The sequence below is a fragment of the Rosa chinensis genome, chromosome 5 (assembly GCF_002994745.2).
Source record: "Rosa chinensis cultivar Old Blush chromosome 5, RchiOBHm-V2, whole genome shotgun sequence".
Classification (NCBI taxonomy): domain Eukaryota; kingdom Viridiplantae; phylum Streptophyta; class Magnoliopsida; order Rosales; family Rosaceae; genus Rosa; species Rosa chinensis.
In genome coordinates this window covers 71,042,302-71,058,494 of record NC_037092.1, presented here as the reverse complement: position 1 = coordinate 71,058,494, position 16,193 = coordinate 71,042,302, and the positions used below count along the sequence as shown (strand labels likewise).

General features: G+C 38.0%; 4 protein-coding genes and 1 long non-coding RNA gene across 8 annotated transcripts; 3 read left to right on the top strand and 2 right to left on the bottom strand.

The window, feature by feature from the left end:
* The first annotated feature begins 1,139 nt into the window (after positions 1–1,139).
* LOC112202772 (COP1-interactive protein 1) lies at positions 1,140–3,157 on the top strand. Of its 2 annotated transcripts, XM_040506532.1 has the most exons (4): positions 1,140–1,232; positions 1,540–1,574; positions 1,782–2,050; positions 2,160–3,157. In XM_040506532.1, the coding sequence occupies exons 2-4, from the start codon at positions 1,547–1,549 to the stop codon at positions 2,943–2,945; spliced, it is 1,083 nt and encodes a 360-aa protein (XP_040362466.1). In that variant the 5' UTR covers positions 1,140–1,232; positions 1,540–1,546; the 3' UTR covers positions 2,946–3,157. The 2 variants fall into 2 exon arrangements, with proteins under 2 accessions (XP_040362466.1, XP_040362467.1); XM_040506533.1 differs by lacking the exon at positions 1,140–1,232 and having other exon boundaries at positions 1,344–1,574.
* A 390-nt stretch (positions 3,158–3,547) lies between these two features.
* Positions 3,548–6,618, bottom strand: LOC112202778. 2 transcript variants are annotated; one of them, XR_002937563.2, is made up of 4 exons: positions 4,684–6,618; positions 4,429–4,520; positions 4,035–4,103; positions 3,548–3,949 (listed from the first exon to the last, which is right to left on the bottom strand). It is a non-coding gene; the product is annotated as an uncharacterized LOC112202778 (long non-coding RNA). The 2 variants fall into 2 exon arrangements; XR_005799908.1 differs by having other exon boundaries at positions 3,554–4,103; positions 4,684–6,617.
* A 2,692-nt stretch (positions 6,619–9,310) lies between these two features.
* Positions 9,311–10,110, top strand: LOC112163970 (uncharacterized protein At2g29880-like). The gene is made up of 2 exons (XM_024300224.1): positions 9,311–9,652; positions 9,751–10,110. Exons 1-2 carry the CDS (start codon positions 9,311–9,313, stop codon positions 10,108–10,110), a joined length of 702 nt encoding a protein of 233 aa, XP_024155992.1.
* A 17-nt stretch (positions 10,111–10,127) lies between these two features.
* On the top strand, positions 10,128–11,841 carry LOC112202776 (protein ALP1-like). 2 transcript variants are annotated; one of them, XM_040519424.1, is made up of 5 exons: positions 10,128–10,214; positions 10,327–10,875; positions 10,987–11,043; positions 11,116–11,212; positions 11,314–11,841. In XM_040519424.1, the coding sequence occupies exons 1-5, from the start codon at positions 10,158–10,160 to the stop codon at positions 11,820–11,822; spliced, it is 1,269 nt and encodes a 422-aa protein (XP_040375358.1). In that variant the 5' UTR covers positions 10,128–10,157; the 3' UTR covers positions 11,823–11,841. The 2 variants fall into 2 exon arrangements, with proteins under 2 accessions (XP_040375358.1, XP_040375357.1); XM_040519423.1 differs by having other exon boundaries at positions 10,987–11,212.
* A 2,607-nt stretch (positions 11,842–14,448) lies between these two features.
* LOC112202770 (tubby-like F-box protein 3) lies at positions 14,449–16,193 on the bottom strand. Its single transcript, XM_024343776.2, has one exon. It carries the CDS (start codon positions 15,798–15,800, stop codon positions 14,601–14,603), a length of 1,200 nt encoding a protein of 399 aa, XP_024199544.1. The 5' UTR covers positions 15,801–16,193; the 3' UTR covers positions 14,449–14,600.

Here is a 16,193-nt window from a genome sequence, read left to right as displayed (position 1 = left end):
CTACAAAACAGATCCTTGTTGCTAGTTCCTCCAATCATGCAGAGATTATTGCTCTACATGAAGCTGTGCGTGAATGTATAGGGCTAAGGTCTGTAATTAGACATATTCAAGGAAGTTGTGGTTTGAAGTCTACCACGGATGAACCTACTTGCATTTATGAGGATAATGCATCTTGTATTGAGCAAATGAAGTTAGGTTTCATCAAGGGCGACAACACCAAGCATATATCGCCTAAGTTTTTTTACAATCAGCAACAACAATCACTTCTAAAGATTGAAGTGAATCAAATCTGATCAGAGAATAATGTAGCGGACTTATTCACTAAATCGTTACCTAAATCCACCTTCGCGAAACATGTGAAGAGCATCGGATTGAGAAAGTTATCCGAACTCTCATGATTGTAGCAATCAGGGAGAGATATCGACATCAGGGGGAGTTATGATGTCTACATGTTCGATCTCGAAGAAGTGAATGACGTGTTGTACTCTTTTCTCCTCCTTGAGTTTGGTTTTATCCCACAAGGTTTTTCACTCGAGCAAGGTTTTTAACGAGGCAATTGACGAAACGTCACCACCAAGTTTGAGCGGCACAAGGGGGAATGTTGAAGGAAAATCTGTTTTGTGTGCCTATTCAAAATAGGATTAGTTTCATGGTTGTAATATGAGAAAATGTTTTAGAATTCCTAGTCCTACTCGGATTAATTTTTCTTGTAACAATATAACATGCACTTTGTAATCCATATATATAAGGCTTCTATTCTCAATAATAAAACACAACTCTCTCATCAATTTCTCTCAATTCTATTATTCTTAAACAAGTACAGATTTAAAGCATCATCTGGTCAGATTCTAATTGAACAGAAATTTATAGTTACTACAAATTGAAGCTTCAACATTCATTAAACGCTCATTAACTGCCCTATATTTTCTTGACAGTCTATAAAAGAAGCATACAGTAAATCATGAATGAGGGGAACCCTGGTATCTCAGACAATGTTAATCCAGCTGGCACGTGTGAGTGTGAGATATTCACTGTAGCTTCCAGGTGTCTTATACAATGGTCCCACAATATCAAATGGAAAAGACCACTCCAAAATGATCATTCTGGCGTCAACATTATGTCATTCTCCAAAAATTGAAGAGCAAACCAACCAAGACAATCACAAAGTTCAGACCTTGAAACTACCCATCTTTTGATTTTGCAAGCGCTCTCAACCTACTTTGTTGTTCCTGGTAAGCAATCTATGCAGATTGATATGTTCTTCCCTTCTTCTTTTTTTCTTCTTTTTTTTGGGTGCATTTAAGCCCTTTTTCTTGCTAAAAAGTATTGTGGATTTTTGTGTTTGGTTTGCCAAATATGACTCAGAAAAATAGGAAAATGAACAACTGGGATTCTGGTTCTTGTATCTTAAAGGCTCAAAATAGTAGAAATTCTCAGTCTTTTTATCTGTATCTTGTTGTAGCTTAATTCCTTGTTTTAGTTGCTTTTGAGGGTTGGACTGATTTTAAGTCGTGTAGATTTTTATTGTCCTCTCTGCAGGTTTGCAATGGTTCCAGCAGGAGAACTTCAATTTGGTGAGCCCGAGTTTTGTCTTAATTAAAGTTAAATTTTCTGACACTTCTTTAATTGGAGGCCAAAATTTGTTACCTTTGGACTTTGGGGCATGAAAAGGAGGCCAAGTTTACCTATTGAAATTGTGCTTGCATTTTACATGTTGTATTTTTCTTAAGCAGCTAGCTTTATTCAACTTTCTTTTGATCTGTTTTAATGTTGTTTAATAGGCAATTTTCATCAAGTTTTAATGAACCTACGTAGCCGGGTAGAGAAGATAGTCAATGAGGGGCAGAAAGCTCTGTTAGAATCTCCAGAGCAAAAGGAAGACCTAAGAAAACAGCTTGAGAAAAGTGAAGCTCAAAACAAAGATCTTGAGAAAGAACTTGAGAAGAGTGAGGCTCAAAATAAAGAGCTTCACAATATAGTCTTAGACCAGCATACAGCCTTGTCAAGCTATGAAGATCAAATCAAGAATCTAAAGAAAGAACTTGATCAGGTACTTTGACCTAGTTGCATTTTATTTGGTACTCTATTTGTTGCTGTCCAAGTATTAAGATTCATATAATTTTGGATGCACTTGAACTTGTGTTCATTCCTGCCTACAGGTTGGCTCTCATGAGTCAAGGAGTGAAATTATGACCAAAGAGCACGATGGCTTGATTAGCAAGTACAACCAAGCATTGAAGCAGCGAGACTCAGCCTTAGAGAAGTTGAATACCATTGGAGCAGAGCTAAAGGAGGCGCAAAAAGACTTGGAATTGAGCAAGAATGTCTGGGATGCTGAGAGGATAGCTTTGGCTGAGAGGCTTACTAAGGCGAAAAAGACGTGGGAGGCTGAGAGGATGGCACTGACAAGTACAATTTTGACGCACCAGGACTCCACTTGGAAATACAACCAAGCTTTAAAGGAGCGAGACTCAGCCTTAAAGGAGGTCCAAAAAGATCTGTCCAAGTCCCGGGTTGAGTTGGAATCAGGAAAGAAGGACCTCAACACAGCCATGAACGAGCTGAACATTTTGGGAGCAGAGCTAAATGAGGTTCGAAAGGACTTGTCCAAGTCCCGGGCTAAGTTGGAATTAGGCAAGAAGGTGTGGGAGGCTGAGAAGATGGAACTGACTAAGAAGCTTAACAAGTTTGGAACAGGAAACTCTGATCTCAGAGAGGAGTTGTATGACTTGGCCAAGATCCACGAGAAGCACATTAAAGAAAATGAGAATGCATATTGTACAGGGTACCTGACTGGGTGGTTCAGGGAGCCTCATGAATATATTTCCCTGCGAGGCTATGAGGCCAAGGAAGTTACTCTTCCGGTTCACAATCCTCTGGAGGCCACATCTTCACATTCTCATTCTCGTGCCACAATTAGACGTTTCGGAAGTGCTGGTCCATAGATCCTGTTATAATGTTTTTGGGACGTGTCATCTGTCATCTGTCATCTGTCATCTGTATATGATTACGCTTGAGTGTTCGGGATTAGAGCTTAACCTAATTAGGTACTGCAATTCTGTTAGTTCAATAGACTGAATAGAGCGGTTAAGGTTTATCGAGTTGGGACTTAGTAATGAAGCTTTTCACGAAGAGAAAGTTGGGTCTGCAGGCTTTCACCTTTTGTCTGATTGAATTTCTCCCAAATATTTGCAGTTATAAGCAAGCTAATATATATACAAAGTTGATGTATAATACATGTGCTTATTTTACAATTTATGCGCACACATTTATCGGCAACTATATAATGGTTTTTAATACTGTGGAGCATTTGCGAACTTTCAAGATAGAAGGGGCCAAGCTCCTAGTTTTAAGAAAAACAGAAATCTAGGTTTCCTGCAACATATACATGCTTATTAAGTTCAGGGAGCGCTGCTGCAGACCCTGTGGCTATGCTTGCTCCGCCCCTGCCGAGGAGGATATTGCTGTAGATCAGGAGCAAAATGCTGAGGACACACATGCCCCTGGAGGCTAAATCTCTATGATGTTTGTAATATCATTGTAATCACATTTGTATTTTGATTAGGTTGATACATTTCGGGATTTAGAGCTGCCAGTCTAGGGAATGTGATTCTGTTAGTTCAATAAGCATTTCCATCCTACAGCAGATCACCACTGGAAAAACATCATCGCCCTAAAGCATACACAAACAAATGTCCTAAAGTATGCAATCCAGGAGGCCAACAATAGCTGGTTTCAAACTCCAATTCCAAGAAGGATACAACAACAATGAACTTGAGGATACAATACCAGTGCTCTGAACTACTCATTTCGATCACAGTTCACAACACTATATTGAAATAGGACCTGCTTGACCGCAGATTCACGTATACAATTTAAATCCACTCTCTGTTCTCAGCATTTACTGGTCTTCAGTCCTAGCAACTCTCATCATAAGGTACTCAATCTCCTAGTTTCAAGTAAAACAAAGTGTGAAGAACCAAACCATTGATTCAACCAAATAACCTAGTTACAACAAATGATGGAAAACAAACCTCTACTTCTTCTACCAAGCTTTATAATCCTGCATGAGCCTTCGCTCGTTCCAAACAAGATCTCTCAACCTGAAGAAAAAAAGTGAGATGGTAATTACAAGACACAATAATTAAAACTTGAAAATTCAAAATGAGGTGATCACTTATAGTTTATACCGATCAAGTTACCATCTCACTTATTCCAACCATGGAACCAGTTGGGACAAGTAATTCAGGCTCATCTTAAGGAAAATTTTGATAAAGCTCTCATAGTCTCATCCCATTAATGGAGAAAGTTATAAAGCACAATTCAAATCCTTTGATCTCTATATTATCCAAAAAAAAGCCCAAGTTCATTTATAGTAATTCTTTTACCAGAAACAAATTAAATGGGAACGAGATGATTAGATGGTACCGTTTCTGTGATGCGCAGCTCAAGCTCTTCCCTTGTTTTGCACATGGTCTGACTTGTATCTTGTTCCACTTCCAATTGAAGTTTTTGAATTTCTAATACCATGAATTAGAGATGAAGTAAATGAGATAGCTAATTCGCTACCATAGAAATTAAGATTTGAAGGCATTAATTAGAGTGTACCAATCAAAAACCAATCTGAGCTATTAACTTATTCTAACTAAAAAAGGAAACGAAGAAAAAAGATCATGAGCTCACCTTCTAAATAAACTAGGATTCTCTCTTTATGTTTACCCAAAGTTACAGAAAAAGCTTCACGGAGCTGACCATATCTTCTCTGCAGCTCCATCAGATCCATTTTCTTTTCTCTGCTCCTCTTGGATGCAAAAGTTTAAATAAAAAAAGGGTGTGTGTGTGCCAACTATTGACGATATTGATAGATACTAGAATACAGAGATGGATAAGCAATGAAAAATGAAAGAAAAAAATGGAAATTTTGCTATCCAATTCAAGTTTAAGCTTTTACAATGGCCGGAAATGGCGTATAACGCACAACGGTCACCAAAGTGAGGCCAGCTGTGAATGTGATGAGTGTCAAAATTCAAGAATTATAACTTATAAGTAACGAAATATTGCGTTTTAAGAGAATCTTTCCTGTGCAAAATCCATAGCTCTGAGCCTCTGACATTATGGTTTGGTTGCTTCATTGGGAAGTATTACTAGTTTGTTTCCCAACATCTCCACCAAAATTTAACTGGTATCATGCAAGATGATTTTATCTGCTTCCTCCCAAGTTGCATCTTTGGGTGCAGCACCAACTCCCTGGGTCAGCCATTGGTTGTAGCAGCATTGCACTTTTGAAACATTCCCCTGGCTAAAATCATTGCTGGAAATACCTTCGATTACTTGGATCCAGTGTGGGAGGTAGGTATGTGGAAAAAAACAACTGCATTGGACCCCAATTTCTTCTCAAGTGTTGAAACATGGAAGACCGAATGAAAGTATCTGGGCACTAGGTACTGGGATGCCCTTGGTTGAACTGACAGCTGCTTGTACGCTTGAAGTTTCAAATATAGCAGATCATCGCCAACCTCAGAAACCAATTTAGTTCTGTGCATATCAGAATAAGACTTCATTCATGATTGAGCCATCTGTAGATTAACCCAAGTCACGCTAGCAACTGATATATACCTCTCAAGGCAACAACCACCTCATGCACAACATACACTAGAGCTTGGGATGCAATGGTGATGTACTAAAGTACCTAACAAGTTATTAGCAAAGGATATGACAATTTTAAGCTTAAAATTGGGTTCAGCCACAAAATGAAATTGTGTTTTCAAATGATTGATTATAAATAACACACTTATATACATCCAGGGTTGTCCAAGGTGCAGGCCCAACTTCCTTCTCATGCTGAGAAACTTCTGTTTCAAATATTCCAATTAACCATATTATGAATTTTTAACAGTGGCAACAAGGCAGGATCTACTTTATCCTGAGACAATAAATCATCTATCAATTCCACAGTTGTTGCATCTACAGAGAAACCCCTCATCAGCATTTCTTGAATAAGTCCCATTGCCTTTGATGTCTCGTTCTTATTGATAAACCCTCGGATAATGATGTTATAGGTGCAATCATCTGGAGAACAGCCCTTCTCTTCCATTTCTTGAATAAACTTTTCTGCTTCATCTAATAGTCCCTCATCACAAAGTCCATTAATCATAATAGTATATGTCCTGACATCAGGTCGAAATCCTTTTGATGATAAACCAAAGAAGACATCTCTTGCAGATTGAAATTCTCCAGCTTTGCACAAACCTTCAATAATAACAGTGTAAATTACAATATTCAGTTCCAATTTGTTGGCTTCCATCTCTCTAAGCAGTTCTATTGCCGTAGAAATTTGTTGGATGTCACATGGGCCACCAAGTAAAACAGCATATGTTTGGACATCAGGAAGTTGGCCACACTCTTGCATCTTCGGGAACAGCCTTTGTGCGTCTTGTATCAGCTGCACTTTGCAAAAACCATCAATAAGAATGGTGTAAGTAATGGGAACAAGCTCCCTAAGATGCATTTCCTGAAAAACCTTGTTGGCCTCATCAATCTCTTTATGCTTACAATATCCGTTCATCAATATGTTATAACTCTGACAACAATGGAGCCACTGCTAACCATTAGATAAAAAACCCTTTCTACTTTGTCCATTTCTCCTCGCAAGCAGTAGCCATCCACAAGGGAATTGTGCTTGGTTCAATTCCTCTTTGAATCATCATTTCAACAACGCTCTTTGCATCGATGACCATCCCCTCCTTACAAAGTGCGTCTACCAAGACATTGAAGGTTTGCACATCTGGAAAGATAATCTGACCTACCATTTCATTCAACAACCTCGTACCTTCTTTCCACTTGCCTAGTTTGCAGACTCCATTGATCAAAGAGTTGAAAGGAACAAGGTCTGGAGCAATACCTCTTCTAATCATTTCTGAGAAGAGGTTCATTGCATCAACAACTAGTGTATCATTGCCAAGACTGTCAATGATGGTGCTATAGGACACTATGTTAGGCTCGCATCCATTTCCTTCCATCTTCCTAAGTAGCTGAATGGCCGCGGTGTTGTTTCCCATCATGCAAAAGCCTTTTACCGGTGTGTTGAAAGTAACCACATTGGGTATACAATGACGTCCCTCCACCATTTTGCTGAAAAGTCGAGAACAAAGCCGTTGATTAGAGTATTGAAAGCCCTATTTTTCGGTTTAAGACCCAATTTGAAGAAGTGTGCCAACGCAGATAAACTAAGGGGGGTGTATTGTATATGGAATTACTGGCACTTTTAAAGAAATCTATGGAATTTAAAAGTCTGGGTGTATTCAATAGAGACTTTTAACAGTCCATAAAAGTCTGGGTGTATTCAATTAGGATTTTAAAAAATCTTTATGAATTCCACCAAAGTCTAGGGGTATTCAATTAGGACTTTTAAAAATGAATAGAAGTTTAGGGGTATTCAAAATATCATTCATACATACGGAATTAGAAAATCATGGAAAATCATGGACTTTGTAGTGTTAAGTATAAATACCAAATTCCAATATTTTTCCAGCCACCAGAGCAAAGATTTTGAGCGTGGAAAAGTCTGTCAAAGTTCTTCTCTCTGCGCGTTCAAGGTTGGTCCTCCATCATCTCTCTTTCATGATTTCTTTTTTCTTTTCTCTATTATTTTGTGATATCAACCTCTAATACCTAACATGTTCATTACGTTGTTGTTGAATTTGATTTTTTTTTTTTTTCAATTGTGATGCTTGGAACCCTAATATTATCATCAACTCCTAAAACAAAGCCAAATAATGTATATGCCTAATGCTTTTACGGTTCGATCATAGTCCTGCATACTATTGCGGTTATTGCTATTGTCGTCGCTTGTTTGCTGCGTATGTTTCTTCTTCTTTGTTTTTCTCGCTAGGTTTTCTGTTTCTTTTGTATTTGTTGTTGTCCTATATGGCATGGTTCTCTTTTTTTTTGCTACTGCTTTGCCCTTGTGGCTCTTAAGTTCGGGTAGATTAGCCAAACGGTGGGTGGTTTTTTTTTTTTTTTCCTTCATGTCAGAACTTCTTTTCTATACCTAATAGTGTGTGTGATTTTACCCTGCATTGAGATGGGACTTATGTTGACAATCTCATGTCAACTTTCTTAAAATGATAGTAATGTCAGAGGTGCAATTTGGTTCAAGCTTTGGGTGAATCTATACAGAGTTATTAATTTTCATTCAAATTTTGCTTTAACCCTTCAATTTGAAGCCAATGTTGGCCACCACTAAAGTCGGCAATGGCTGATAAAATTATGTCAGGTTATTTATTTTCTTTTTCTAAAATTTTAGTGTTCTTTTTTATGCTTTGAGAATATTATGTGTATGTTGAGCAGAGCTTTAATGTTAGAAATTTTACTTTGGGATTACAGAGTAGTAGGTTGAGTAAATAGGATCACTGAATCTTCAAAGAGTTAATTCAGCTAAGTTTGTAGTCAGCTGAGAGATAGGAATATTGTTCTGGAGTTTTGATTCATGTTGGTTGGGCAAATTGCCATGATGACAGTTGTCTGGTACCTTGATTCAGTTTTGTCATCTTTATGGACCTCAATTTCTTTAGGATTCAGATTCTTTTTATTTTCTCCTTCAAATTCCCATGGAAACAGATCGTGATCAAGTTTTGGGGTTATGAGAGTCTGATTTGTGCAATTTATGAGTACTGTTTATAATCATATTGTATGGCATGCTATAAAAAACAAACAAGTGTGGATCAAAATGTAATTGAATGAATTATGAAACAAAGAAAAATTAATCAAAGAGAAGTTGGCTAGGTAATAATCAATATGAACAATGTATCAAAATTTGCTATTTTTGTCTCTGCACCCAATTGTCTGAGTTGGTTCCTTTTGTATGCTTAATGCATGTTTAAAGAAAAGAAGAAAAAAAAAAAAAACCTTGCATACGTTTTGAAGTAATGCTTCTTACCAGAATGATTCCTTATCCCTAGTAGCCAAAATCATTGCTCTTAATATGAATAGATTCAAGCTGATGAAGGATACCAGCAACTCTTCTTTACTTTATTATTTTGTTGTGTCAGAAAGCAATTTAGGAGAGTATGAAAACAGGATATTGGTGCATGTTTATATTGATATACACACCTGATAGTTGTGCGTCTTGATAACAGAAGGGTTGTCATTTGGGGTCTAATATCTTTCTTGTTTCTTTGTGGAGCCATGTACCTTGGACTTCTAATTTTTTTTTTCCAGTCTATACTTCCCTTATGTTTATATTGTTCTGAATTATAATGTTTTGATTGATAAAAGTTGCATGTATGATTACTTTTACGCAATCGTATAGATGGGAGATTCACAAGGGAATGGTAAAAGAAAAGATTACAAAACTTGGAATGCTGAAGAGAGCAATGTTTTGCTTCAACTTATGGTTGAAGGCGCCAAACTTGGATTGCGTGATATTAATGGTGTGATAAGCAAACAAACAGTAGAGGCGAAGCTACTTCCTAAACTGAAGGAAAAACTTGGTTGTGAAATAAGTTTTAGTCATTACCAAAGTAGAGTGAAATGGTTTAAGAAACAATACACCAATTACTCTCAACTTATGCGTCATAGTTCTGGATTTGGGTGGGATCCGATCACAAAGAGATTCACTGCTGATGATCAAGTATGGGCAGATTATTTGAAGGTGAGCTTATTGCTTTTTCATTTTATTCTAATTTAGATTTATAGTTATTTCAAATGGTTATCATCATATTAACACGTGTATTTTTTTTTCCCTACTAGTCACATCCAACGCATGGGCACTTTCGGTCAGAAACTTTTCCAGACGATGAGGACTTGAAAATTGCAGTTGGAAATGGAACTGCAACTGGAATGGGCTCAATCAGTTTAGGTGATGATACAGATGCCTCTACATTTGGAGCGGAAGAAAACGGACCTTGGGGAATTGATGGATTAGTTTTTGATCGAAATACTAACATGTTCGTGCAAAGTGAAAATGAGTCATCACACCAAGAAAACTCGCCATCTCTTTCACAACAACCCTTCCAAGGTACCAATGTAGATGCTCCACCACATAGCAGGACTCAAGGAAAACGGAGTAGGACTGACTATGAAAATAATAGCGGCTCAAATCTCCACTAGCGACACCTAATAAGCAATAGGCTATGTTCTATTATTAATTTTAAGTTATGGAGTTTGATTTTATTTTGTTTGAATTGCAGCTTGTTTTGAATGATTTTAAACTGGTATGTTATGAATTACAATTTGATTTTTTGTTTGAATATTTATGATTTTTGATTTGCTTTTGAATGAATGTTAATATGAATAGTGATATATTTTTTTAATAAATATGTTTAGGTGCTTTCTCTATTAGCAATGTCTGAAATGGACATGTATGGAGCTGATGAAGAGGAAGAGCAGTTTTACGAGGCTGTTAAGATATTATTAATGGCAATACAAGCAGTGATTTATGTGTTATACGAACTTGTGTTCAGCATACGTGGTGAACATATTAGACGTCCGCTGACTCGTCGACCAGTGACATCAAGTGGATACATATATATGCACAACATATTGGACAGAGACCCTCAAATCTTTAGAGATGTGTATAGAATGTATCCTGACGTGTTTCGAAAATTATGTAGCATCCTAAAAGCGAAAACACCTTTACGGGATACAAGACACATTTGTGTTGAAGAAATGCTTGCAACCTTTTTACTAGTTGTCGGCCAAAATAATCGATACAGTGAAGCTCGGCTGATATTTGAGCGATCTCATTTTGCTGTTAGCAGAAGTTTCAACAAAGTCTTGAAGGCCTTGAATACAATAGCACCACAGTTTATGGCTAAACCTGAATCCATACCACCTAACATAAGAGAAAGTACAAGGTTCTATCCTTACTTTAAGGTAAGCAATGCAACTTTTATGGATGGTTAATTATTTATTTCATTGTACAGTAATGAAGATATTATTTCATTTTTTCTTTTCAGCTATTGATATCTTTTTTCATTATTTTAGGATTGTGTCGGAGCTATAGATGGCACGCATATTCCTGCAACGGTAGTTGGACGTGAGGTAAGCAGATATCGAAATCGCCATGGGAAGATATCACAAAATGTATTAGCAGCTTGTAACTTTGATTTACAGTTCATATATGTGATTAGTGGATGGGAGGGTTCCGCTCATGATTCAAAAGTGTTGAATGATGCGATTTCTAGACGAAATGGACTCAAAGTGCCACCAGGTATAGTTTTACGTGCATAAAAAAAATTCAGAGTACTTATTACAATTTATGTCATATAACATATATATAACATACTAATTGCACATGTTTTTTATTATTAGGTAAATATTACTTAGGGGACTGCGGATTCCCAAATCGACGTCGGTTCCTAGCTCCATTTCGAGGTACTCGATATCACCTCAAAGATTTTGGTGGTGAAGGAAATCATCCTGTCAATGCAATTGAGTTATTCAATCTTCGCCATGCTTCCTTGAGGAACGTAATTGAGAGAATATTTGGAATATTTAAGTCGCGTTTCACAATCTTCAAATCAGCACCACCATTTTTATATAAGACACAAGCAGAACTAGTTTTGGCTTGTGCAGGACTGCACAATTTTCTTCGACAGGAATGTCGTTCAGATGAATTTCCTCCTGAACCAGAAGAAGATCCGATAGACAATCACGAAGATAATTTTGAATGGGATGATTTTCAAACCCAAGATCAGCAAAGAGAGAATGCTAATGAATGGAGAATGAGTATTGCTACTCATATGTGGACAGATGCCCAACCAAATGCCAACAATGAAAACAATGACAATCAAGAAAGTGAAAATGAGGGAGAAGAATAAATCATATCATTATTTCAAAGACGTCTGCTTATTTGGCATGAAACTTCATCAATGTGTTTTTTTTTTCCTTCTCTTTTTTGGATATCTTTTGGTTTGGTTGATTATATTTGGAGGCTTTTCCTTTATTTTCTTATATGTTTGTTTCATGACATTATTTGAGCTTCTCTGATTCCTATGCTAATGGTCATTAGTTAACATAGCTATGGCATCGTATTTTATTCTCTGACTAATAAACTAGCTTGGTTTTTCTTTTTTATAAGTATTGTGAAATCTACATAAGTCATTCATATAAAGTCTGTAGATTTTTACAAATCAGTAAAAATCTGTGCTAAAAATCAATAAAAGTCAATGGTTTTTAAAAAATCAATAAAAGTCTATGAACTTTTTATAGAATCCATGGACTTTTGAAAAAGTCTATCATTTAAAAAAACTCCACACAAATCCAAATACAATACACCCCCCTAAATCCCATTTGGTTCAAATGACAGTAGCAATTGATGACAATGCTTAGAGTATAAGCATCGTGACGGATTCCGATCAGACCCATCTGTTTACACAAAGCGATGACTGCCGAATCGTGTTTCAGTTTGGAAACTGGAGTCAAGAATGGAGTGAAGCAGAGGACGCCTTTGAAGAATTTCATCGTATGCCTTCAAGGCATCCACAACATTACGTGACTTTGGGCATTGAAGGTGGGTCTCTCACAAGCTGTCCGAGCTGGGTTTCTCTAGATTTGGTTGGGTTTGAGGATTGAGAATGAAACAAAGCAACAAGAGTAGTAGATGAGTGAAGAAATGGCATACCTCTTCTGCTGCTGATGCTGCAATTAGAATAAGATGTGGTTCTGCGCATCATCTTCAGAGAGAATCAATCCAAGAAGAGTTGAGAAGAGTTCGAACCTCAAACTGGTATCTGCTTTCTCAACTCAACAAAGGCGGGCGCTTTCAGCGTTGTTTAGTGATTTTTCTGTTTTTTTTTTTTTTTTGGACAAAAGTATTTGGACCGGGGGAAGCAACCCACTCGTCCAGGAACATCATATATAAAATATAAACCACTCGTGGTCATAGGAATCCAACTAACAGATGGGTTTAATGTTGATTATTATGTGAGAGCAGTCACACCCTGTTGCCCACTTGGCCCAAGGTTTTTCACCTTGAAAGCTCGCAGGCATCTAGCAGTCGGGCGTCGTGATGACCAGACTCACTAGAAGCTTACGCTTTCACCAGCACCGCATGGATCCTACATGACCCTAGTACTCAACAACCTATCAATGAAGGACTTGTGAATGTTGGGGCTCAAACTTGCGTGGGGGTTCCACTCAAGCAAGTGTCATGTCATTTTTGCCACTGCATTTAGTTCCCATTTTGATGTACAAAAGTTTTGATCTGTTTCAAACAATTTTGCTCATCCATTTTTTTTCCGCATTTGGTAAACATGATACTAAGAATTTAAGATGACTTTAAAAGATGAAAAATAGAAAAATGAACCCATTTTCTTTCTATAAGAAAAATAAATTATAAGCCAAAGTCATGAGGGCAATCAACATGAAATTGGTTAAAGTTAAAAACTGACACTAAGACTGTCTTCTTAGCATTTAGATCCAACCACCAAATACCTGAGATTCTGAATAACATTTTCTCTGAAATTTTTTTTTTTTTATTATTATTTTTTTAAAAAAAGGAGGTACTGGGAAGGACCACAAGGAGGCACGCAATGGCCTTTTTTACCAGAAGTCCAGCACAGTGCCGCGCCAAAGACGCAGCGACACCCCCCCTCCGGGCATCGAGTACACCAAATAGGTGGGCTTGCCCTCCCCGCATAGTCTTTTCCATACACAAGGCTCGAACTTGAGACCTCTGCCTCAAGTCCCTCAACTTGCTTAAGGAGCACAGTCAACTTGCCAACTGAACTGGACCATGTGGGTACATTTTCTCTGAAATTTGCTTCTATGAAGAGATGAGTAAATGAAATTTTTTCAAAAGAGTCCTTTAGGTGGGCAATATCACAAATGATAGTCTTTAATTTCGAAGGAATGTTGCAAATGTCATTGACACAATCTATGGTAAACTTTGAATTGCCTTCCAGGAAAAACATGCTTGAGATCTTTCTCCTTAGCTTTCATCATCGCTTCCTTTAAAGTAAGGCATTCCGTAAGAGGAACAAACACGCGCAGTCCCAACATTTCTAACAAAAGCAAAAAGAGTAGTTTAATGATGATTTCTGATAACAAAGATAAACCGTTATAGTTATGAAAATACAAGAATGGATTGTCACAAGATTGGCTTCCACAGTGGAACGAACGACTGTAGTTGTCTAGTTGATTTGGGATAGGGAAAATGACTGAAAAAATGATGAAAATATATTGTCAGCAAACATATATATGAGCTTATTTTTCTGTTTCTATAAAGAGAGTGTACGTTAACTTGTTTCATGAGGACCTTGACTAAGAGTTGTCACGTTACGGTTTGGCAGGAGTTGAAGCTGGCCAAGTTCAAGTGGGAGTACGTGAAGGCCACTAAATCATGAACAATGGACAAGATTTTAGAGTAGCTCTTGTACATGGTGGCCTTGTAATCCAAGTTTGTAATCCAGGTGCTCAAATGTAGTTTCAGAAACTATTGTATCATATATTAAGCAGTGTGCGTTTTTCTATTTATATTTTTAAACGTAAAAGAGAGACGAACTTGTTTTCATCATGCATAGTACAAACTACAAACTACTATTAGCGGAAACACTCTGACTCCAAACACCGGTACTGGATTGCAACTTGCTTGCTACTCATTCACAAGCAATCTTGGAGTCAATGCTGCTAAGGCAAATAGCAAATGCCTGGAAGGCTGAGATTGGATACTGGTAATCCATTGTGAATACATCTTTGCCTACTTTTCCACACTCGAGAATGACATTCTCATGCTCTGGGTCAGCAGCAACTCCGTTCTCTGGAGAAGCAACCAGCTGAAAATTCTTGACTGAAGCTTCAGTTACTCGTCGATTGAAGTTTAAGCACCAGCGCTGGAGTTGTTCGAGCCACCTAGGTGCCTTGCTCCTTAATACCAGCATCCCTTCATTCTGACCAGATTGCTGTCCAGATTGGACACTCTCCGCGGGACCTGATTTTGATCCGAAGAGAGGGAGAGATGGAGTACTATCCGAATTGCTATCGACAAATTCAGTCTGCGTAGGGGCACCTCCTGGCTCAACAGCACGAGCAGGGATGGCATCCAATACGCACTTCATTCTCCTTGAACCTCTGGAACCCAAGACGTTCAACTCATAAGCAATGTGGCCCACAGGATAGTCGCCAGCAGGAACCCTGGGTGACACTTGTTTCATGGTGGAATGAAATTTAGTGACATTGGCTCCAGTATTACTTGGTTGCGCATCATAGATTGTAAATTTGGTACCCAGAAAATTTGATCTGAGCTTTCCAACAAAGGCACTGTTCCCTTTTGACACGTTTTCAGAATTCAGAGAGATGATGTAATCTGTGCATGTTAGGTGTCTACGCTTTCTCGCAGCAAGAAGGAACTTCCCATCATCAGTTGAAGCTTGATTTAAGCCCAGGAAAAGATAATATGCCTGGTTGCTACGCTTTATATAACATTGGAGAAGGAAGTCCCTGGGACCAGGCTGCTTCAAGGAGATTGGGAATGTCAGCTTGCCCGAAACTTCTGGGGACTTCACAATCTCTTTCATCATCTCCCTCCAATTGTTGCACACACCAGCACAAGCGACCACATTTTTCCGCAGAGGCCATGTATCATCAGAAGCCTCAATTCTCATCAACACCTCCCTCAAAAGCTCCGGCGGCACGTTAGCCCAACAACTCTGCTTCAAAGCATCAATCCTGAAAGAGGTGTCCTGAACCACCCGGTGAGACCTAGATATCATCCCATAACTAAATTTCAGATTAAGACGTATCCTCCAACTGCTTCCAAACTTGCCTTTCTTATCCTGAAGTATACTCTTGAAAGACATCACAACCTCCTTTCTCCCTCACCTATCTCAACCTCAAATAAACCCCAACCCTTGTATCAACTATCAACAACCTCCAATCCTTCCAAGTTAGCCCACATTCATCACAAAATTAGCAAACTAAACTGATCAGTCTGAAGTACTCAAACCCTAGCTATAGACCAACCTTGAGCATATAAAGTCAGCCCACAGATACTCTGTCCGAGATCTACAACAAATTTTCAATAACTGAAAGAAACTAATACCGATCAACTAACTAAACCGCCAAATCGAATCAAAGATTGATACTTTTTTCCATGCATCTCTATCCAAATCAGTCTACGAGAAACTAACGCTGACCTTTGCGAATACCCATGAAAGCTTTATACAGAGATTGAGCCACACAAACCCTCGGAA